Genomic DNA, 24,855 nt, shown 5'->3' with positions numbered 1-24,855 from the left:
TGAAATGTACTTCTTGCCTTGCGACGGCTACAATATAATTTCATGAAAACCTGTGAATCTCGCGGCTAAAGAATAATAATGGAACGAGAAAGGGGACAATTTTTTATACCGACGGCTTAATTATCCATTCCCCATAAACGAGTTAAACCGTCGGATGGAAAAAAAAAAGGAATACAATTGGAATTTATTCACAGAAGCGAACGGATATTTACAGTCCCTTGGTTCCACTCGTCTCGATTCGTTCTCTTTCCTAAGAAAATTGGTGAGAAAATTTAGATATCACCGGGTTCTCCGCGGTTTCCTACGTTCGCAGCGAAAGCCGTATCAAGAAGTATCGCATTATCTTAATGCTACGTCTCGCTGTAAGTGTGCCCGATCTCGTTAAACTATCGCAACTGTTTAAACTTCTGGAGTTTTACCGGAGAACAAGCTGAAAGAAGATCTCACCGCGAGACTGGAAATACTTACGTATGCGTAAAAGGAACGGATACGGGGTCGCCGACGAATTTAGCCACTTCCGCGAGTTTTCCACGTGACGTGAGGTGATTTGAATCATGAACAAGAACGGAATTCACAATTTTCACGCAACGACGTCGTATCTCTTGCTGGAATATCGACAATTTCAATTTACATAAAATCATCCGGATCGTATTGTATTGAACTGTGACAACGTGCTTGGCGAATTTTTACTAGCGGCGCCGAAAGTGGGACACCTGAATATTTCAAGTATAATTGAACTTATAAAAAAAGAACTAGCAAAATTGATGCTGAATTTTTATGATTTCAGTTCAAGAGGTACCGAATTTTCTTGGTTTTAATCGTTCGACCGTGGGACGATTTTTGCTGAAAATTCCGAGAGGTGTAGAGGTGCGAATTTGAAAAAAATATCAGCTTATAGGGAATGACAAGACAGAACTGTTTTATATTTACAGTTTATTCATAGGACGCTATAGTCCAAACAACAATTACTAGTTCATGTAATTTGGGGAATTAACAAGAAAATACGAAAAATCGACAGAAATATGGAAGCAATGAAAGCGTACGGTTCTTATGACAAACTATTTACAGTAGAATTTGTAACATAAACGTATCAGTTTATTACTTCGTACGAATCAGAAAACATCGAATGTTCAGTAAAGGAGTCTTAGTCGTTAGTAGATAGCGCCACTACATTTATTAAACCAGAGCCATTCTGGTTAATTTTGTGACAGAGGGTGTAAAAGAAGGAATGTACAAGCTTGCAGGACGATGGAAAATAGTTGTACAAATAAATGATGAACACTTCGTTAAATGAAATAATATTTTTAAAATGTTGAGAGTATTCGAGTCGGGTTTTCAAGAGCCGCGTAAACTTTTCCCGGCGCCTAATAGTAATCGAATATCTGTGATCAAACGACATGGAACCAAGAGATTTGACTTCACGCGTTCGGTAATGTATGCCCGTCACAAGTAAAGCGAGTTCGCGACGAATCTCGTTTCGCCAGCGGTACGCGATAAGGAAAAATTCTCGAGATTTCCTCGGTTCATCTCCTGAACAGGAACTTTATTTCCTGAGGTAAGTCGGAGACGGAGATGCAGAGTTGTTACCCCAGAGACGAACCCCTTACGAAACGAGCCACTGCACCTGCAGCTATAAATCTCTTCAGGATATTACTTAATGCACCGACGTTTCGAGCCACGATAAATCGATTTCTGCCACTTTCCCGCCAATTCACGACGATGTTTCGCCCCGAGTATACCAACAAAATACTGACACATATTGCTGCGCGTATCGATCTTTCTACAAGCAAAAAACGCCACTTTATTTCTGTGTCGTAAAGTAGTAGCAACTTTCCGAGACGCGTGTCTCGAATCACGATTCGACTCTTATTTAATTTCAGAGAATTTATTTCTGGTATACCCACGAAAGCGACCCAATTAGGTTCGTAGAGGAATCGCACGTCTTCGAACTGACAACGAGTATATCGCAGTCTTGCTATACACGTTTAGTTTAGTTAATGGTTAAACTTTGCTTCGGGGCACTAAAAATTATTGACTTTTTTTACTATTTAGTAGTTTTTGACGAGTACTTCGTTAATACATGCAATTTTCTTACAGAAACCAAACCACTCAAGTGGCGACATATCGTGCTGACTGTTTTGGTTCACTTTTTCTTTGCCTACCGTGCTCCGATGTAACTCATCGCAGTGTGAAAAAAAATATGTATATTTTCCTTGTATCAATAAAATTATTTCGTCTTGTTCTGTATGGCATTAATTTCATCGAACCATTATAATAACAAAGGTATTGTTTAAAAATTGATCGGTATCGATATTTACTCTAATTATGTATTTTTACTATTGGTCGCGTCGCCGGTCACCGGCATATAAAAAAAAAACACAGAGTTTAATTCATCTACTCAATTAGCTCGATGATAAAAGAGAAGCTTGCGTCGTTGGTCTCGATTCTTTGTACGCGATGGAATTAGAATAAATCCAGTGGACTCGGCGATCCCTCTATTCGGAACGCGGTTACGCTATACTGACAGCGTGGAATTTTGGGATGGCTTAGGGTCGATTATTGTGGGAATATATCGATAGAAGGTGGTGGTCTGTTGGGTTAACCTGATCGGTATATTGGTCCCGTGGGATAGTCGCTGGGGTCAAACGACGTATGTACCGTGTCTAAAAGCACAATACCACTCCAATCATGTTTCCGTTTCTTTTCTTCCCTCGGTTTTTCATCCTTGTCTCGACTCTTCGCGGAGCAAACGCGGGGAAATAGATTTTCCGCATACATTCATTCTAAATCGTTTCCACGCGAACGTCTTGCGCGATCGCACCTTGTTGAAACATTTATGCGAACCACATACTATACACTTTCGATTTTCCAATATGTATAGTTTCTCGATAATTTCTGGTTTGCAGGTAAATAGAAATTGCGTATAATTCGATACTTTTTGCTACATGTAGCCAGTGTACTTCCTAGATAATATCATTTATTCGTTAAAAATATTATTTTTTTTTAATTTATGTATTCATTACAAGCTTGTAAGCCATTAGCGACGACTACGAGTTACGTGTCCAACATTTATATGCAACATGTGAGTCATAATATAATTAAAATAAATATGGAACGACTCATGGTTGGAATGACTAATTCTTACATCTTATAATAATTATAAATATATTTTTATCAGAAAATGTATATGCGTATAAAATGATATAAGACAAAATACGAAGAAGTGATGCTTGCTGCTGTTCGTTTTTCTGCAACCGGATGTATGTATTTATAATCTCTTGATTTTAGCAGCGCTCTAAACGAATAACAGTATTACACGTGACATCGGATAGAATAGCTGCCGCAACGCAAATGTTTACCAGTCTCCGCACATTTTCACAGAATGCTACTTCCTCCTCTCCCTCCTTAATCACGTGTGTAATCATCGATGGGGAAGTACCAGTAGTTGACGTTTCCTTTCGTATCTTCTGTATTATACAAAGCGTTTTCTCACGGAATTTTTAGAATTTTTAGAATTTTTAGAATTTTTAGTAAATATATATATATATATATTATATACAGTATATATTTAATACAAATTAAAATGAAAGTACGCATGACTACGCTTAAACATGAAAGAGATGTTTAAGTAGCCATTACGACAACGCTGTAGGCATCGATATGAATATTATAATTTTTCATATAATTCATAACATTTTAACTCGAATACCATCTATTAATCTTTAGTGATCCGAATACTCCTCCCAGGCATAGGCATAATTTGACGTTACAGTCCAAGCACACCCTACATTTAACCGCTGAAAATGATTTTATGCGATTACTGAGGATTCGTTGCTTTTTATACTATAATCCGAGTAACAAAATATCTGCAATCGAAATGATTCGTTTTCTGTAATTCTCGCGTCGAGTACGTGTTCTAGTTACCGAATTATGCACAGAGTTCGATAGAGTTTATCAGTTCGTGATAACGTGTTGCAACAAATTTTACAAAACATACACAGAATCGTTGAGTTACAAAAGTAAAGTAGATGCGTAGATGTAGATTTAATAATTAAAAAGTTAATCGAGGGAAAATTATTCGACTGGAAACTAACTTTAAGTTAGTTAGACAATCAATAAGTTATAGACAATTTCGAAACGCGTCTTTCGTGTACGGCAGAAATAGTTTCAACAAATGTGCAATATCACAGCCAACATCGTTGAAAATCCTGAAACTTCTTTTAAAAAATCCTGTATAGTACCGTATATCATTTTCCGAGTAACGTTCTTCCTTTCTCTTCCGCTGATCGCGTTCACAATCGACTGACGTCCTTCGCGCAGCACTTATCTTGCAATTTGATAAAACTTCGGATGCCCCTACTCCGAGAATCTTGACCTTAGGGGAAGCCCCTCTCGTTCCTTTTGCCATTTGCCTCGTTGTCGGTTCAAGATATAAAACAAACGACGCCTCGGTGTATCCGAGTTTTGTTCAACGATGGTTACACGCGGTAGTTCTCGCTATTTGCTGCGCAAGTGCGTCTATTTGACGCTACTCGTCGCCGTTTGTGCGACCGAAGGTGAGAAATCGGTCGTTGAATAGCCAGGAAAGTTGACCGGTGATGTGAAGTATCGTTAGAAACCTTTGTTACAAGGGCGCATACCCTAAAACGAATGGAAATTGAAGTGAACTTTTAGAACTTTTAAAAGTGAATATAGTCCGGTCTAGAGTGTTCTCGACGATTTATTTCATTTCGATCTCTTTATTTGTTGTTTTTTTTTTTTTTTTTTTAAATAGCACAATAAAGAGTTTTCCAGAAGGGACCCTAAGATTTTATTTTTTAATAAAATACGAACGGAATTGAAATCATCGAATTTTTTAATTTTAAACGAATCTACACTTGATCGCATAATGTCGGGTGTTGTACTTCGAAGAATGATAGAAAATAACATGCTTCCTCATTTCATCGCTAGTAAAATCGAACGAACGGAACGTATATGTACAGATATGTAAAGATTCGCTTTCACGGGCCTCTATTTTTGTCTCACTTTTTGATCTCTCACTCGGCAGCCGAGTTCAAATAAAAATGTGGAGATACCGAGTTGCTTGTTCCGAGACGGAAAGCACTTGCTTATTTCGAGACAATACTGTATTATAAGAAACACTCGTAAATGCGAATGTTCTAGTAGAATTTATAGTTCGCTTGCTCTTTTTGAAAGTCTATAGAATATTGCCGGGCATCAACGATAATTCTCGCGCTTCACCACCGGCCGATTGACTGAGAAGAGGATACGTTGCACTGACATTATTCCGTTTTATTTTTAAAGAGACTTGCAACAGAGAGAAGTGTCCAGGCCCTTTGAGATATTACGAGGAACTGGGCTGCACGCCAGTGTACAAGAATCCTGGTGATTGCTGCGCTGAGAAATATGACTGCAGTCATTTGAAGGAATTGTCGAAGGAAAAGTGTTACGCGAATGGTCATGTGTACGAGGTGGGCGAGGCGTTGAGAGACGAGGATAAAAATGGTTGCGATATCGGTTGTTTTTGCAGAATTGGTAATAATGGCGTGTAAGTATGAGTATGTTCATCTTCTCATTTTCGAGAGACAGTTAACAATTGAAACATTGAAATCCAGAAACACTTTCAAGCAAAGGTGACGGAATTCGTCTGCAATTCTTCCTCATACTTCGTTACCTTTCTGACCACTAAGAGCGTATACAGGGTGTCCACGCTAAAGTATGACGGACGCATATTTCAATGACTATTCATAATACGAAAAAATTGTTTATGTGTAACTTCCAGGATTAAAATGGTATCTTTGTTGCGGTGTAAACGAAAATTTGTTTATGTTATTAATTTAAAAAATACGATGGTAAAGTTTCGTTTTTAGATGGAACTATACATTTTTTTTTTTTTTTTTTTGGGATCATGCGGTAAATTAAAGACGAATTCGTTAAACTTTAATGTATCCATCCGTAATGCATCACATGATTTCATTTTGTGAACAGTGCCAGTTTTATTTGCGCGGCAGTGGATTGTGGACTCATAGTACCTAAAGATAATTGTTACAATAAACGTTCGCATGATCGTTGCTGTCCTGGACCATATGTCTGTCGTAAGTAAATTCAATGCAGTAAATTACGCGTATGTATGTAGATTCTCGTCGTCAACCATAATAAACAAATTTCAGTAAAAATTCTGACGCAAAATTCAGTACAAAGAGTGTAGCAGGATAAGGACAATTTTCATTTGAAATTACAATGAAAAATTACAATGAAAAATAACAATTTGAAATAACATTTCAGTGTTTTGTTTCTCGCGGCGTTATTTGGAAATAATCAAAGTAATTTTGACAAGAGAATGTTATCATTAACATAACTTATAAATATTGATTAACTTCTAAAAAATTATGATTCGATTATATCAAGCCTGTAAGAAGAACTTTGAAACAATTAATACGCGCAGATGAAATGAACATAATTAATTACATTCTTTAGTTGAGGAAGGACAAAAGAAGCCAACGTGTGAAGTAGACGGCAAAATTTATGAAGACGGTGATTATTTCCAACCGGAATCTGAACCGGAAAAATCATGTTACTGCATGGAAGGATACACGGGTAAGGAACTCGTGTTCTCAAAGAAAAGTCATCCCTAACGTGAACATAAATTATTTTTAAATCTTTCAAATTCGAAGTTGTACAACTTCTACGACAGCGATATAAATCAAAATTAAGAATTTTTATTTTTTACTTTTTTGTGGCTGGCATATAATTAATATTTTGCAATTGAACCCTTAAATACTACGATACAATTTGTTTAAAAAGAATTCACGAATTATGCAAGATCAGTGAACTTGTTCGAATTTAAAGTCGTATAAACTCTAAAACTATAATATAAAGGATAGTAAGTATTTTGTTACAATTAAATCAATAGTAATATCGTTAAACAAAAGAAATTGAATTTACATACCAAATTCTTAACGTAACATTATTATATGTATATCGTTATGTAATATTATGTATCGTAGTATAGTATATTATTTATCATTGCTGAGACAATGGTACTGAGATAAATAACACTTAAAAATTGCACATTTTTGAAAACAGTATTAATACGAGGATTTCTAACATCAATTCCACGTTTAGGTCAGAATATCGAACCTTTCTGCCGGAAGCCAAGGTGTGATCCTCTCTTTCGACGCGCCCCTGATGTTCATCAAAACTGTGCACCCGTCTTTTATATCCATCAAGTCCCACAAAAAGATTGCAGCATTGCTTCCAGATGTCGTAAGTTCATCATAAACGTTCAATTAAATTTACTGTTCTGTCCTAAAAAGGAGCAACTTGTTTCTGAGTAATATATCCTCTAATATTACATTTCCTTTCAGAAAATGCGAACGACACTGTCATTCACAACCACGATAGTACTAAGTCTGTCTCTGATGCAGGTAGGTTTATCTAACAAACATACAGTTTCACTTATCGTAATAAATATTAATTCTCCCGTGATTTAGTAGTATATTAAACGATTTGATTTCTAAAACTGGAGTTCGTAATAATAATATTAGGTTGTCCAGAAAGTTCGTGCCAATTTCTAAGAAAAATTCAAAGGCATATAATAAATACACATGAATTTATTGAATTACATAGGTGCCATTTTATTCCACAACTTTTCCACCTTTTAAGGGATGTTATACGTGTTATTTGTTTTCAACCATTTCGACATATTCAGACCTGTACCACCTACCAAAAATCGACATGGACTTTCCGGACAATCCAATAAATAATGACGTATCAAAATGCCTTGCAAGTTGTCTCTAGAAGAAAAACAAATTCAGTCCATAGAGGGTTAAACGAAACACCCTCTACATTTATGAAAATGGAGTAACTATTAATCGTTCTGGTGTTTTCAAAATTGCAGAGAACGATATGTGTGAGTTCGGTAACCTGAAGATGCACATTGGTGACGAACTGAACCAAGGGACCAACTATGATTCCATTTGCGTGAGATGTGTATGCGAGACTCCACCTGTTCCCACGTGTCGGCGACTCGCCGATAACGAATGCCAATGACCAGATGTCCACATTTATATTCCTTGAAAGCCGCAGCAGCTGTGATACGATTGTACGCCTACGATTAGGTCAATTTTATTTTAATATATTCTGTATTTTAGACGTCTTCGGAAAATGAATTAGACGCAGTTAATTCTATTCTTCTATGAACCAAGACTTAGGTACCAGATAAATTACTATTGCAGTCCTTAATAAAAGTTGTTACTGTGGCATTTAATTAATAGCCTGTTTATTATCCGTCTAAATCTCAAACATTATTTGTCAATGTCCGATGTTTTCAGCTGTTTGGGTGACTTTCGAATTTCAATGCTCCTAGAGTCTTTAATGCTTCGAAATAACTGAAAACAAATTCTCGGGAAAGGATATAAAAGTAAGAATCGAAACGTTCAAAATTTAATAGATGCAAACCATTGCTGCTAACGCTATTTGTTTTATTGATTCAATTATCAGGAGAACAAATAAAACTGATCGCTAGTTTTAGAGACATATTTTCATCTAAACTTGAAAGAAAGTTGAAACTTGAAAGTTAGTGAACGTAGCAGGGTAACTTTTCAAGAAACGTCAGCAACCAAGTGGTGACAGATTAGTTGGCTAGCCCTAAGAAGGATAACCTTCAAGGATGGCTGAAGAATGGCAAAGGGAGGATATTGCGACAGAAGTATCCACCCGTGACAGAGGGTGAAGGTCGACGAAGAGTGAAAAGAATTGGATGCGAGTGCAAGCTCGAGCGAATGTCCTACGACACGTAACAAAAGCAAGCCACTGAGAGAAGTATGCACGATGCAACGCGAAATTTATTTTCACTCTACATAGAGAAATTTCACGAAACCACGGCCCTCGAACAATTTTATCCCGTCTAATGGAAATTCTTAAATCGGCAAAGGATTAAAAGATTCCGCGGCACCAAAATCGTAAAATATTGAGATAATATTAAGGGAAGAAGAATACCGTGCTTAAAATAGAATGTAAAAAACGTTAAAATATTTGACTTAACTAGTCCGGGAATAAACGTGTGTTATCCATTAACGCGAAAATTTCAGGGAATTCCTGGGGTTTCACCTCTCCCGAAACCGCAATCCACATGTGCCACATCCAGGAGACACGAGCGTGTCACCACTAACTTGCAACATCTAGTTTATTAGGATTAATTCGTATTGTCGCGCGAGAACGTGAAATACGGTGCTTAAATTAAGAAAACCGGACTCAGATTTCAGGTTCAATGAACCCAGTCGATGCTAGAAAATTCTGGGAATTCTCGATTCTACCATAATTACCTAATTTTGGTGTTGAAACAAATTGTTCGGACTAGCGATACGCACGAGACGAGATAAATCTCGATCTCGTGTCGATTTCGAGACGCACATTCGAGATCGAAATTACTTCAAGATCATTTCAAATTCTCGTCGAGATCGCGACAAAATGTTTTATTATATCGCCGATCGCCAACACATATGACAAAGTGCAAAAGTGCAAAAGTGCAAAAGTGCAAAAGTGTAAAGTGAGATTAGATTTAATGTGACGATATATCAAAAGTTCACGAAAGAATGAATAAATCTCGTTAATTGTTCATAATCTTGCATATTACATACCACTGCTCGTACTTCGGAAATTAATTCCTACTAATACGACGCGGAAATTAATTTCGACGAGTTAATATTCAACGAGGAGTAACTAAATAACTAATACTAAAATTATTTACGACACATGAATGGAACCTTAAAAATCAAATTAAAACAACAGATTTGATATTGAAAATTTGGAAACTAGATGACAAAAGGCTGTTGATAACGAGGGCAATTACATAATTGATTAAGAATAGAAATTTATTAAAATATTGTTTGAATGTAATATAAAAGAAACGACCTTAATTTCCAGTCTATCTAAGAGTAATAAACAAAATATGGTCCTACGAATATGTTACCCTCTGAACGATTCATCCTTTCCCTTTGACATTGTTCGTTGAATTTATTGATAACGAAGTTATAATTTGTTACACTTACTTGGCCCACCCTGTATATTAACATAGAACCATTAGAAAGTTTGTTGGAAATACTTAGTCAACGCGACATGCTTCGATGCAGATGTAAGTACGAAAGCGAAGGAACTATCCGAATAACTATCCTTCATCTTCACTTTGAGAACGGGACACGGAATTTATGGACCGTAAAAGCTTTATGATATTAATATATGTACTCGTTTAAGGGTACGTCGACATAATCTATCATTCAGCAGAAGCAATATACTTCGCACCTGCCGGCTTATCGAATAAGCCTTGATCTCTTCGAGTTGATCCTATTACCCATTTTATGAGACCCGACAAACGTGAGAAATAAGCGGAAGAAAATCAAAATGAATAAAAATTAATTACTAAAACAACTCACTTGACGCAATTCCTTCGAACGAATTCGATATCGTCGATGAAATAAGTTCGATCTTTATTTTTTAAACTAAACATCAGGTGAATTAACTGCAAACGCAACAAGAATTGTTCTTGTCATTCTCTATACGAAGATATTGTTAAAAAAGTCATTTAACGAATTTAAAAATTTCGTCCACTTGCACGGAACTCCGAACTTTGTTTCGTCACTGAAAAATGGAAAAACTTCTGGATGGAGAATGGAAAAATGGTGTAAACTTCTCCAAAGAAACATAAAAAATCTGAATAGGTTTTCAATAAAGAATTTTCCAAAGGGGATTTAAGATTTGGTCTTTTAACCTTTTAACTGCGAAGAATGTGTCCCAGAATTAGTGTGAACAAGAAGTATCGATCAAGTATTGACGAAAATAAGAATTACAAAATACGTTTCGAAATATCAATGTTGTAAGTATGTAGTGTATAAAATCAAAAGATTTTCATAATTAATTGATAATTAATATATATAATAAGAATTTAAAGTGACGTGAATTTGCGTCAGCTGTCGCGAATGTGTTAATTAGAACAACGAGTAGTGTTTGATTGTTCAGATGTTATTCAACGCCTTAATCGAAGGCTACGATGTTCTCAAACATGGAATAAATAAGAAGTGATTTGCGAATAGAAATCGAGTGTACCGATGGCCAACGTCTGCATTATATTTTAATTGAATCGGGAGTAATTTCCGCCATTAAATGGAGGTTGGCAGCCGTTTAACTGGAATTAAACGATCTGTTTCTGTTCGGAGAACCTTCTTCTTTTTTCAAGTCGTTAAAAAAGATAAAAAAAAAAAATCGAATTCTCTTGAAACAATTTCCGAGCGCGTAATCGTAATTCTTCTACTTTCTAAGCGATTGAAAAAAAATTACCTTATCGAACGCTTTTCTTGCGCACATTTTTTGCCTCATCGAGACACGAAACGCATCATAAATTCGAAACTCGTAAAGTTTATTTTAAAACGCATTTCGTTGAAATTTCAAAAACTGAACCTCGACAGATATACCCGTGATTTGCTCATGGCAACTTTTTATTTCCGCGGGTTACGTGACCAATCATAATTTATTGTTCTGCCTGCTCGTTGCACGGCTACTGCACAAACAAATACCGACATGTTTGGGAGGAAAAAATACTGTCCCTTTTTTGTACAATTTGCAACGTACGTTACCGTTCGACAGTATTTGATCTCGTATCTGATACAGCAACAATTTGTTTTTAGAATGAATTGTACAAATTTGTACCTCGCTCAGCAATATTGTTACGTGGTTTACTTTAGGTCCTCTTTGTTTCGACATTCGATCTTCAAACGAAGAATAGGTACCGGCTCGGTGCACGTGTCATAAAATATTCGCGAGACATTCATTGCAACGAAAGTTTCCCTTCCTGTGCGTTAATTCCGATAAAAAGGTCGTCGCGATCTCGATCGAGTTCAGAATTGAATGGAAGCTTTCAGACAATGGAATCGACTTCTTCGAGAATAGTCGATCGTTGGAAAAGGTGGGAGAAGGAAAAACAAGAAGAGAAAGAGGAGAAAGTTAAGGGATGAGAGACGGCGCGGCGGACAAAAAGAGGACCGTGCAACTAAGTGCAGCAGGGTTAAAATATAGGTGCGGCCTTTGTACCTTCGACAGCACCCTGAAGATTATTCATTCGACCCTTAATTCATTTATCTCGCGTTACTATATCCCCCCTAATTCAAACGATCAACGCCAGACCAGGGTTTTAAATGGCAGCCGCGGCAGTTTTTAATGGCCGTACGGCATTCTTCCTCGAAAAAAAAGGCAGTTCTGTGTCAACCAGAAGCGTGAATTGAATTTTACTGATAAGGGGAGGCGACTAATTTTTACGGGAAACCTTGCGCCTTAATCGAGTCTTATCGACCAACATAAATCTGTATTAACTAATTATCGCAAAGTTCCTGCTAACACCGAAGTAATGTTTTATTGAGGCGGCAAATGGATTCAAATTGGCATCTTTGTGAAATTAATGAAAACTAACGATATAATTCTTAACTAAAACTTTGTATCGATATTATTAAACAAAGTAAATGCGATAAATATTTTTGTATAGAGAAATCCGATTAGAACTCGGTTCTTTTTTTTTTTTTTTTTTAATCGAAGTAATTTTAGTAACGAAGTAACTAAATTTAGGTCTGATATTAGCGCGGATTATAATTTATATTCCCGATATTAGGTAAAATAAAATGTGAATTAAATAGAAAATACACTGCCCCGCAATACTCAGGGGACAGTTTTTCAAAACTTCGTAACTATGGGAGTTTTCAACCAATTTTCGTGAAAAGTACTTCCGTACATCAGAGGGTGATGAAATTCACCAAGTTTGTTGTCAAAAAGCATTGCACGGCACATAATGGCAATGAAAATTGGGATCGGGGCCGATTGCCTATCCTTATCCTGCTAGACCCTTTGTCCGACAGCGAATGGGTTAATGTGTTGTTTTGTTTCGTCGATTTTCCATTCCTACTAGTCGTTCGAATATCGTATCTTTGCGCTAAGCCTCTTTGCGAATAAAATTACTCTACTGTGCGCGTAAAGATATTTCGCGTGTGTGTTTTCGATCGCAACCTCGAACAATCTGTATACCGTGTTATTATCATAGATATTTACGAGACTACAGTTACGTCAAATAAAATATAAAATTTAACCTAAACGTGTTTACGGAGCTCCAATGAAATACCGAAAACAAACGTATCCACGCATTAAATTAGCGATCCTGAAAATTGAATTAAAATAAACGATAACGTCGCGATACGTAATTGTTTCGCGCGAAATCATATTGTATTTTCCATAAATTTGCAGCCGCGCAAGATGTATTCAGAAAATGAAATGAACGTGCATAAACAGCGGGAATAATCCGGGATAAAGTCGGTATGAACGCACACAATGCGTACAAATAAATACGTAAAGAGTTAACGAACGTGTAGGGCGAGAACGAGTACGCGCACGCGAAGCAGCTAAATTATTGTATAACGCTAATTTAGGCGCCGGGATACCAGGCTTACGACCCGATAAACCCAATGAATGCAAGTCGCAGACAACGGGGTTCGGGGGCGACCGACTAATCGGACACGATGAAACAAAACAATACTGCTCTTTTCCTCTCTACGTTTGCGCGTGGTGCGCGTACACGTCCATAGAGGACCGTAAAAAGTTTTTGGTAAAATCAGGGTTGCGAATACGTGTATCGAAGCATTGAAATCGATACGAGAATCTAGGCCCGATGACGATTTCCCTCCCCTCTCTTCGTTGAACAAGTCACGCCTGCGTCCAGGTATCGTTATAATCCTTTTTATTTTCCCGTTTTGTCCAGCCACTTTAAATTTGATTACGGAAATGTTATTCGGGTCGACGTATTGCATACAAAGGGTTCTTTGAAACGGGCTTCAGGATTTTGTTTTTTCATACGCAGGGTGTACCATTTAAGGATGACCATCGAACGATACAAAATGATTGGTCTCAAAATAATTCTTTTTAAAACTTTTCAGCTTCGAAGGAACAATATTTACGAGTATCTCAAGTGTATGTGGTTTGAGATGTCAAGGTCAACGATGCTTTTTTAGAGAAGATGTGGTATGTTCATTGCTGTAATGTTGTAACTAACGAAAAGGTTCGGTTGAGGAGGAAAATATTGTAGAAATTCGTATAACTTGAATAACACATTTAACCTGTCGCTATTTTAGAGGTAAGTATATGTTGAATAAAAGTATAATGGGACAATCGAAGTAGGTATTACATGTTAAGGTATTTTTAATTATATTTAGGTGAGGTCAAACAGTTGTTGTATAATCTACCTCTCACGTTATTTCTAACGAATAATTAAACGCTGCTGTAAAAGATCAGCATGATAAAAATACTTTAGACCGGGCTGCTACTGCATTAACCACAATTAGGCCGTTCGTGTGGTCTTCTTTTTATCGGTATTTAAAGGTTTCGCATACGTTCAACCTATTGATTTCACTTCCCCCTCTTGGACCTATAATAACAAATTGCACTTAAATAAGGTTTGGTCTTCCAGTGAAGAATACTCGACAAGTCTAGTTCATCAGCAACCGCGAAAACGATTCGCATACAGAAATTAAATGAATGAGATTAAGCACAGAGAAGAAAAGTTATTAAAAAAAGTTATTAAAGGACATACCACGAAATATTAATATCATTTAATATAGTTCGGATAATAGATAGGGACTGTTTATTATTCTTTAAAGAAAACTTATTGATAAACTTTTCATTGTTTCAGTGTTTTTCATTGCTCGACAGGCAATCTGGATCGCATTGATTTCTCGGAAATGATAAACAAACCATCGCGACATGCACATTTCGATAAGGATTTTGAAAAGAAAAATGAAGATTACGACTTTCTTTGACAGAGTTATCCACGCATTAAATTAGCGATCCTGAAAATTGAATTAAAATAAACGATAACATCGCGATACGTAATTGTTTTGAAGTTATTCGTGCGTTTTTGAATAAATATCGATGCAGTCAAATACTGAGATCTCATTATAGGGAAGGATCCGTATTGAAAAATGGCAAAATTTTTATAAATTATTTTGTCCGTAGTGTATTTAATCAATCCCCTTTAAACGATACACCCTTGTACAACTGAAGTAACCCAATATCGAGAATTGACCGTATTCTATCCGAAAAAAAAATAACGATACGGATAGAACAACATTCTAAACGTTGCATTTTTACTTGATCCCGTGTCGTTCGAACACCGTCGACAGAGAAAGGGTGCATTACCGCGAGAGAGATTATGCATCCTCGAATCGTATCGACCCTGCACGGCATACGTACGCGTCCCTAAAGAATTGATATTTGGGTGTCGGGTTCGGTGCACGCTGAGCTGCCGGTGTAAGAAGTAGGAGAAAAACAACTAGACGGAACTATCTTCTCAGCATCCAATATGTCTGTCGTCGACTTCGATTTTTCTCCGGTATCTGGGCCACGGAGGTTATTACACTGTCGCTGTTCTATAACAGACGTCGGTGGGTTGCCCATCTTCGCGAGGAAAGCGATTATTACATCTTATCGTTTCCCAGGGAATTTTCACGAATTTCCTTACCTGACGAATCTTTCAGCATTCCTCAGCGGATTATGCGCTGATATTATGATCACAGGGTGGTCTGGATTCTACTATATGAGCGATGAAGAGGCAGTTCAGTGCCGGAATCGAAAAAAGAAGAATATTTTTCGTGATCAACCAAAATTCTTGGCTTATTTTTTGACACCAAATTAACCCTTTGCTGACGTATTAACACGTTCACTGCCAGACTAATATTTTTGAAAATTTCTACTGCGATTTAATTTTGTTTACAGACTTTTGGAAACTGCGTAATGAACCGTGTAGAAATATTTATTTTGGTATTTAGTTCTGTAACTTCATCAAAATTCAAATATTTCGTTTAAATTCATTTTCTATGACACTTAACTTTCAGAATCAATAGTTTTCGTTTTTCAGTGAAAAGCACTGTCACCCATATGTGTGGGTGACGTGGCGATCAACGTGTTAAATTCAGACATGGGTATCGTACTAGTCGGAATTAATTTCCAAAAAACGAGCAGTGATACATAACATGCAAGATTGTCGAGGATAAACAAGATTTATTGATTCTTTTGCGAACTTTAGATATATGTTTGCACAGCAATGTGTTTTAATTCTTCATCGTGTGGTATCTTTCGGTAACTTTCTTTCTGCCATATTGGAGTATTATTTTTGAAATATCTTAAAAATGTATGGGAGATACAATCGAAGACAAGTGTATATGAAATTTTAATTACTCGAACATCTTTGTAATTACGAGATTGAAACGAACAAATTTATAGTTGTAAGCTTGTTTTTAACTCTTTATTTACTGATGGAACTTCTAAGTCAATTTTCTCATGGTACTGTATTAATTTAATGTCAAGTTTCTAATTTAACACGAATTTTTTTGTTTGCATTTCATCGTAGGATGAAATTCTTAATATTTCTAGTCATTAATAAAAATCTTTTGGCATTGAAAATGCCTTGAATTTAACTTTAAACAATGAAAATACAGAAAAAGTGTAAAATGATATATGGATGAATACAGTATAAAATTAGTATGGTTCTTACGAGATTGAAATGAACAAATTTATAGTTGTAAGCTTGTTTTTAACTCTTTATTTACTGATGGGACTTCTAAGTCAATTTTCTCATGGTACTGTATTAATTTAATGTCAAGTTTCTAATTTAACACGAACTTTTTTATTTCTATTTCATCGTAAGATGAAATTCTTAATATTTCTAGTCATTAATAAAAATCTTTTGGCATTGAAAATGCCTTGAATTTAATTTTAACTAATGAAAATACAGAGAAAGTGTAAAATAATATATGGATGAATATAGTATAAGATTAGTATGGTTCTTTGCTGTGGTTGCTTAGAGCAGACATACGACCGGAACGGTAAGAAAGGCTGCAAAGGTCCAAACGGCTGTGAAGTATAAAATTTCCACACAAACTTACGCAGCAATACCTTCGCTATTCATTTTGAAATAAAATCCAACGCGAATACATAAATTACAAGCGAGATTACCAGCGCTTGTTGAAACCATAGTAATTAGTTTCAGGAGTGGACTATGATTTAGCGCGGCGTATTAGTGAACTTCGTCGAAAACATAACACGAAATACAATTTCCCCTGAAAACTGTAGCAAACCGTGAATTTAGTATTCATGTTGTTACTGAGTTTCTGCTATTGCACGGCTTACCCCAAATTTATGTAACACTCTATCGTAAACCAGTTTTCGTGGTCGCGCACGAGACGCAAAGCGGAACTGCGTTCGTGTGTAACTTCAATTTTCAATAAAACGGGTAAACAAAGTTTTCGAATATCTCGACTCGGAACTAGAAAACCAACACGGCCGGCAAGCGTTCGTTTCAAACGCGAAGAAAAAGTAGTTTGCGAAAATATAGTACCGAAGGTTCTTTCAACAGGCGGTTATGCACCGTTTGAGGCATTTCGCCGTAAAGTTTTCGACATCTGCGAAATTTTCAGAATTTTATTCGCATAGTTACGAAGTGCAGCAACAGAATTCAAGAATAATTCGAGGCTGTTTCTTCTTTCATCTTCGCTCATTCGTGCGATGATAAACTTCTTTTACACATCGTACCTTCCAAAAATAAGGTGATACAATTTTGTTACAGTTAATCGTTGTTAGTTGTTAACAAGTTCCGTACATTTGTATCATTAAATTCCTACTTTCTTATTTTAGAAATAGGAAGTGACTATTATTTCCTCTTTCTGTGTATACTCGAAAAACTTTAAAAGATATACAGTGACCCACGAAACCGTTGCAATGACGGCATGTATCCATGAAATTAACCTAAGACTTTGAACCACGATTTAAGGTGTAAACAAAAAAAAAAAAAAAAGAATATGTTCAACAAGCATTTCTTAATCGAAAAATGGCGCCAAAAAAAATTGTGGGGGGAGAGACGATACTCCAATATCGCACACAAAAGTATCGCATGCACAGAATTCTATTTAAAAAATTAAAGGTCACCTTCGTTTTACCAAAAATATTGCATATATAGAAAATCGATACACGCCATTATGTTGGCCGTAGGAGACTACAAAATTTTGTGCTCTGTCATTTCTTTTTAATACGCACCAGTTGCGAGATAAATTCTGGCTATGCGGTACGTACAGCGAAGTTTTACGATGGAAAAGCCAAGCGTTACTTGTCAGAGCCGGGTGAACGACAACCCAATATTAATTAAATATGTTTATTCTGTCGCAGAGTCTATATTTATAGCGTGTCTCGAGTTTCGTTAATTATGATCAAACAGCGTCCGAAGCAGTTTTCATCTCGTAAAAATGAAACCCGTGCCGAGGGGTCGCTCGCGTTACGATGAAGTTCCTTGAATAATTTTCACGGAGTTAAAGTGTTCTTCATGTAATTAATTGTGTCGGCGGGAAATTCTTACGTTGCGTTTGTTGCGCAACGAAAACTTTATGCACGCGCATACAGTTATAATGACCGCGCAAGTGTTTCTCGAGTGTCTTAATTACGCATATTCCTAAGGGTTCACAAAGGCACGGGGAGGAACTATGCGGCTCCAAAAGCGGCAGCACAGATAGCGAAACGTATTTGTAGGTCGCGCACAAATGCAGAGTAATCCTATTTCATTCCGAGCGACTTCAACCCGCTTCAACATTAATTGCCTTATTCCGCGAACCGCGGCATTTCTGAATACTAACGCAGTGGTCTAACTGTGGTCCCTCGAAAAATGTTACAATCAATCTCGAGCAAAAGTAAACCAAGTATCAAATTTAAATGTATGTACAGTATAGATTTCCCGGTCACTGTGAATCGACCTATACTGCGTGCATGGTACGCTTAAAGAACGTTACGAACTTTTTCGTCGATTGTAGAATAAAATGTTTTAATCGTGGACTGAATACCAACCGAGGTTAAACGAAATTATTTGAAACCTTGTACGTGATTATGTGCAGTAGTTCAAAAACTTTAAAAATACGATACGCTAATTTCGATTAACCAATTAATTGTAAATTTTAAATTAATAAATGATGCAAAATACACACCATACCGTGGAAATAAATTTCATTTGAATTAATAAGCAATAAAACGTTGTCATAAAAGAAATTTTCGTTGCCATGTTTATTTATTCGAAATCTGATTCAGAACCTATAAAAAAAAACAATAAACGAATGTCAATTTTAAATTACAATACGTTTGCACGTTTTCTTTCGGAAACGCAAATACTACAATTGCATCAAAGGTAACAACACGTAATTTATTTTGCAATTAATTTTGACATTTAATTTGATACCTCTTTACACGAATCTCGATCGCGTTTACATGAGTTTCGATTAAAGAATAAATATAAAAGTATTAATAATCGAATAGAATATCGTAAAGTAACGTATCGTATGAATAGTATCGTTATAGATCCAAGTAATAAATATTCTTCCGTGCTATGCTAGAATATACCGTAAACAATTTAAGATAATCGAACGAAACAAAAAATGTAACTGGATAACGTGTTACCAGAGCTATCGATGAACTCAGGAAACATAGCGACACACCAGTTCATTTATCTCCACAGTTTGAAACGCCATTCCGTACGATTGATGGACATACGCAAGGAGCTGGACTGTGGTTGGTCATTCATGAATGAAGAAATAATGGAAAGAAAGAAAAAACGTCACAAGCGCAGAAAAATCGACAACAATGAAAAACGCGGCTACGGGGATTCGAACACGAGCGTTTCGCGGTTGAAAGCCAGCGCTTATCCCGCGTAGCCGTAAGACCAAACGAAGGACGAGTCTCACCGTCACCTCTATACTCGAGATACGTAACTTTACGATACATATTTTCATCGTAATTTTTACTTTACAATATTCACGTATGAAATAAACTATCTCAACGATCAGTTTTTGTTCAAATAACTGATAATTTAAAATAAAATTCCTGTTTATACGATTCTTCGATAGAATTTTTAATTTTATATTAAATAAAGCAATTGTGTAAGATCAATTTCTTCGTACTACAAATAACTTTCTCATGTACATAATAATAAGTTGTACATTTGCATTTTGGTTCACATTTTCTAATTCACGTTTCATTTATTTATAGAAGTATATTATTTAAAACAATTTTCTAATCTCACTTTCTGTGTGCCAGTTTTCTGTAAGTATCGGTATAATTTAAATATAGAATACAGATATACATGGCATCTTTTATATAAATAAAATAAATGGGTGTAAAATGTTTCTTTTCATCAAAAGGAAAGTTGTACCGAATACTTTTTTAATGAATGAAGAATTCGTTGAGAAAGAGCTACGTAAAGTGATGAAGTATTTGATTATTAAAACGAAAAAAAAAAAAAGATTGTAACTAAACTTCTGCGTACTTTTACACGATTGAAAGCGTAGTAGAACATCGCAGAAGTAAAGCTTGGAATTTACTCTCCACAGCCGCAGAACCTTCGAAGATATATAATACACTACGAAAGTCGGCAGACATACGACTGTGTGGATGGGCCAAATTTTGAAAGTAAAGAAAATCCAGGGTTTTTTTTCTCGAGGAAAGGGACGACCAAAACACCACCCCGGCCGGGATTCGAACCCGTGACGACAGTCATGAAAAGGGAACCTGAGACTTAGCGCGCACGGCTACCGTCTGCCATGAATAGTCCTGCTAAACGAATCTATATAACCTACACTTAATCTGTATATTTTTTAAATAATATAATTTCTAGTAAACGTTAAACACGGAACATTTTTTAATATTTTAAAGAAACTAACGTTTTCAAGTACCTAGATATTCCATGTATTTTAAATGAACCCAAATCATTGCTATACAAAATTTAACAATAGCTTAAAGACATGCTCTGAGTAAATTTAATGTTGAACATACAATGTTATACGTTCTGTAAAAGATTATTATTTTTCCGCTTGCAAATGATAAATAAATGTTTAAATGTATAAACTGCAACGCTATTAATTCAAAGTCGGTTCGAGATACTTATTATTTAAATGTTCGTTTGAAATACATGTTATTTAGTTGTACTTGTTACGAAACAACTTTCTTAACCATAATAAATATCGTTTTAAATGTGAACCAGATTCGTGCCGATGATTCAGAATACTACCTTAGAGGTAATTATCTTGAATCACACCATTGGTATCGTGTCGAACAATACAACTAGGCGTTTTGACTCGTGTACATAATAATAAATTATATTTTCGTCGGATCTATTTCTTAGTCCTCTCACTTTAATTCTTAAAAACTTAAAATACCATAATAATCCCAAAGATAACGTAGATTAGATTTATGTTAGGCGTTAGTAAAATATATACACAGGAAAGTAAGGAAAATGTAAGATACACGAATATATAATATTTATTATAATTTTAGCTATCGCGTCTCGTGATGCAACAATTGAAACGACGATGTCTCGTTACAACAGGCTCTAATCTCGAGAGATAATTATAGCCTTGAGTCACTTTATCCGAAAAATAAAAAAAAAAAGAGTAAATAAGTCGATAATTGCCTATGTTAACATTAAGAAACAGCGATGTATACACGGAACACCATTCGTAGTATGTACTTCATTCCACCCCGTTCTGTAACTCGAATATCAAACTATAAATATAAAGGTCTGTAAATGTCCCCGTAAGTAAAATTACAATTTCTCAACGTCGACCCATCTTCCCGATTTAAAACAGAGCTTAAAATTTAACCGTCCGGAAAGATTTACGTTCCACTGTATTTCCGTCGGTCGAGGGTTGAAATAACATACTAAATTATTCATGTATCTGCTTATACACGTTCAATCAGTTCCCAATCATTTCGTGATACCATAGAGCCTGGTCGATAGTCAAGTAGAAATTGGAGGAAACATATTTTTCCCCGTATATTCCCAAGGAGAGTCTCATTGATCATTTGATATCTATTGAACGTGCTGCTCGTGCACGAAGCAACATCGTTTCGAGTGCAAACTGGAGAGAGGAGGGTGCAAGAAGGGTTTCGCCGGAAAAGTGGAAATGTGTAGGTGGACGCGTTGCTGGTTTGCGAGAGCGCAAACCACCGGGAGAGGGTTGTAGGTGCAGATGGCGTGCGCGATAATACTCACGGCACGGATGAAAGGGTCTGCTTCTGACTCGCACTGTTCCGAATTGCCGGAAGGTTCGAAAAGGACAAACAGCTCAAAAAGACAAAAGCACAGACGGCGGGAGCACGCAAATGAAGAAAAAAATCGATAACACCGTAACCTGCCCTGCGTATCCTTAATGATCTTTAAACTTGAGCGTCGTTTCGAGCTGTGATCGAAGATCACCCACGGTGTGCCACTTCCCTACTCCGCCGGTAAACTTTGACCTTATTCGTAGGAAAATTCGAACCCTGTTAGATATTTCATTGAAATCTATTACAAAAATTAATCTCGCGAGAAAGGAGATGCTGTTTCTTCCAGTGTACTTGTATCGCGAACGGCTCAGCCTGTTTATACAAAAGGCGATAGGCACGCACGCGAATTTAGTCACCGATGCTTCACGACTTGTCCTTAACTGACAGTCGTAACGCTTTATTGGTTAAATTTTGTTCGTAATTAGGACAAGTATTCGGTAGCGTAGAATGGACAGGCGTCAATCTGTAAATACAGATTAACCATGAATTCAGAAGTGCCAACGAGTTTATTGCAACGAGTTTATTGCAACGAGTACATTTTGTAACTTTGAAGTGACGTGGCTTACGGTATTTGTTAATCGTTAGGTCTTTCAGGTTTTGTCCCAAGATTTATGACACAACCGAGAAACGAATAATTTCAAAAACTCCAACTTGAAATTATCCTGTTAGTCGTAGTACATGAATTTTTACAGTTATGGAAGGTGATATACATATATTTTCGAACAATTTTGTTTAATGGCGTAGAATAATATAGTGCAAGTAGCGTCAAGTAAGATGTGCGAAACAGAATGAACTGTAAGTTGGAGTGTGGTGTTAAATTATTATTTGTTTGTCGTGTGTCGTAAGAGAGCGTATGTGTGCGCCTATGTGTGTGCGTGTACACGGCCTGTATCGGTAGTTTCGCGACAGTTGCTCAAAATCAGTCGGAGCGGCTCAGTTATGTTTACGAAATCGTTTGAGGCGATCAATTACGTTATGTTCGCAATAAAGGAATATTAATCAGTTCGAGAACTATATCACGTTATTTACTTCAATTTTTTGGTTTGCATTAGTCTCACAGTGTCAATCAAATGTAAAAATCTTGAAGTCAATTAGAAGATCTAATTAAAATCTAATATTATAAAATGTATTGTATAAGTTTCCTACATAAAAAAAATATCCTGTTTAAACGATTGATCAAAATAGAATTCGTTGTTATAAACTCCATAAGACTGTACAAATAAGTAATATACAATTTACAAGAAACTTCATTAGTGGGCATTATTACAACGACATTCAAGCATCAACGTACACACAAAAGAGTTTCCAATAATACTTACAATTAGTATCAAATACGTGTAAATAAACTCTGTAAGAGGTAGCTTTTTCCATGCCATTTGAGGTTGGGATACCTCGTTATATTCGTTTCACCAACTGTATTGTACGTACATACAAGTAAGACAGTTGGCGTTCAATGGTAGAGTAAATGTTTCATCGGTAACTGCTGCAGAAAAACCAATTGACTGTTGTACTTTGTCCAGTAAGAATTGCGCTGTCAGTAAACGTGGAATGGACTCGTATCCACAGACATTGGAAACCCATTTCGAGTGTCCATGAGCCATTTGTCTGCGAACCCTGCTTCTTCTTGTCGCTATTCTTGATCTAAAGATACTTAACCGCCTGTCTCTTCGTTCACGTTAAAGACACTTGAAATAATATACATCGAACAGCATCCGTGAGATAGAGCAAATTACACTGGCATCGAGTCGAATCTGTTCACGTGAAAAATACCCAGAGACATATTTATCGTGGCTAATCAAGCATTGAATTCAAGAAAAAACGTAATTTGTTGGTGTATAATTATTTAATTAATGCAAAAGAGTATTACACTGTACATTAAACAAAAGTCTGAGCTCTGGGTCCAAACATCGATAGGTCTTTAACTATATTCAGACGCGTGTGTATCTTCTATCTTCTATATAAATCAAATTGAAGCGTCTGTCTGTGATTTCGAAATGATGCATTTTTTAAGCTCTTATATAACTTTTCGCGCCTTGCTGAAACCCAACACGCTTTTGCAAAATTTTTCTCTGTCTATCTGTGTGTTCCGGCTGATCTTCGGAACTGCTGAACCGATTTTAAACATTTTTTTCAGTAATAGAAAGCTGCAGTGACACATGGCTATGTTTTATTTTGAGAAAAATACGTTTTCGATTTGAAATCTCAAAAGTTGTGGCATCGTTGTACTCGCAATGAGAAATATCGATTGAAACATCCCGAGTTACGGAAAACAAAAGACAGTCACCTACTGATTCACGAAGGAACGCGCGGTTGAACAGTCACTCGAACGCGATCGGCATAAAATAAAGAAATGTATAAAAAAAAGTTCCGTCTTATCGTTCCGTATGAGCTGATATTTTTTTTAAATTCACACGTCAGCGCCCTGTGAAATCTCAAACGATCTGTATCATGAATCGATTAAAAACATACATTTCATACTAATTTGTAATAAGATTTAGTTTGAACTAATTTTCTCACAAAATGGACTTGCCCCGCTTTCGAAATCAACAGCTCAAATATCTCCTCTGAAACTGTTTGCGAGTGCTTTTCATAACCCACGAAGATGACGCCATTTGCGCTGGGTTATCTTCGCGTAGAATCATCAACCTGTTACAACTTTTCATTGATATCAAATCTCTTGGTTCCTAGACGCTG

At 36.3% G+C, this 24,855-nt stretch overlaps 2 protein-coding genes across 2 annotated transcripts in view; one reads left to right on the top strand and one right to left on the bottom strand.

Annotated features, from left to right (window-relative positions):
- Positions 1-24,855, bottom strand: part of LOC128872516 (uncharacterized) — a 219,769-nt gene that overhangs the window by 180,244 nt on the left and 14,670 nt on the right. The gene's annotated exons all lie outside the window — the stretch shown is intronic.
- On the top strand, positions 4,399-8,269 carry LOC128872578 (kielin/chordin-like protein). Its single transcript, XM_054115431.1, has 7 exons — positions 4,399-4,556; positions 5,305-5,548; positions 5,989-6,095; positions 6,478-6,597; positions 7,126-7,266; positions 7,368-7,427; positions 7,901-8,269. The coding sequence occupies exons 1-7, from the start codon at positions 4,475-4,477 to the stop codon at positions 8,050-8,052; spliced, it is 906 nt and encodes a 301-aa protein (XP_053971406.1). The 5' UTR covers positions 4,399-4,474; the 3' UTR covers positions 8,053-8,269.

The sequence above is a fragment of the Hylaeus volcanicus genome, chromosome 1, assembly GCF_026283585.1.
Source record: "Hylaeus volcanicus isolate JK05 chromosome 1, UHH_iyHylVolc1.0_haploid, whole genome shotgun sequence".
NCBI lineage: Eukaryota > Metazoa > Arthropoda > Insecta > Hymenoptera > Colletidae > Hylaeus > Hylaeus volcanicus.
This window is presented reverse-complemented; position numbering and strand designations above follow the sequence as displayed.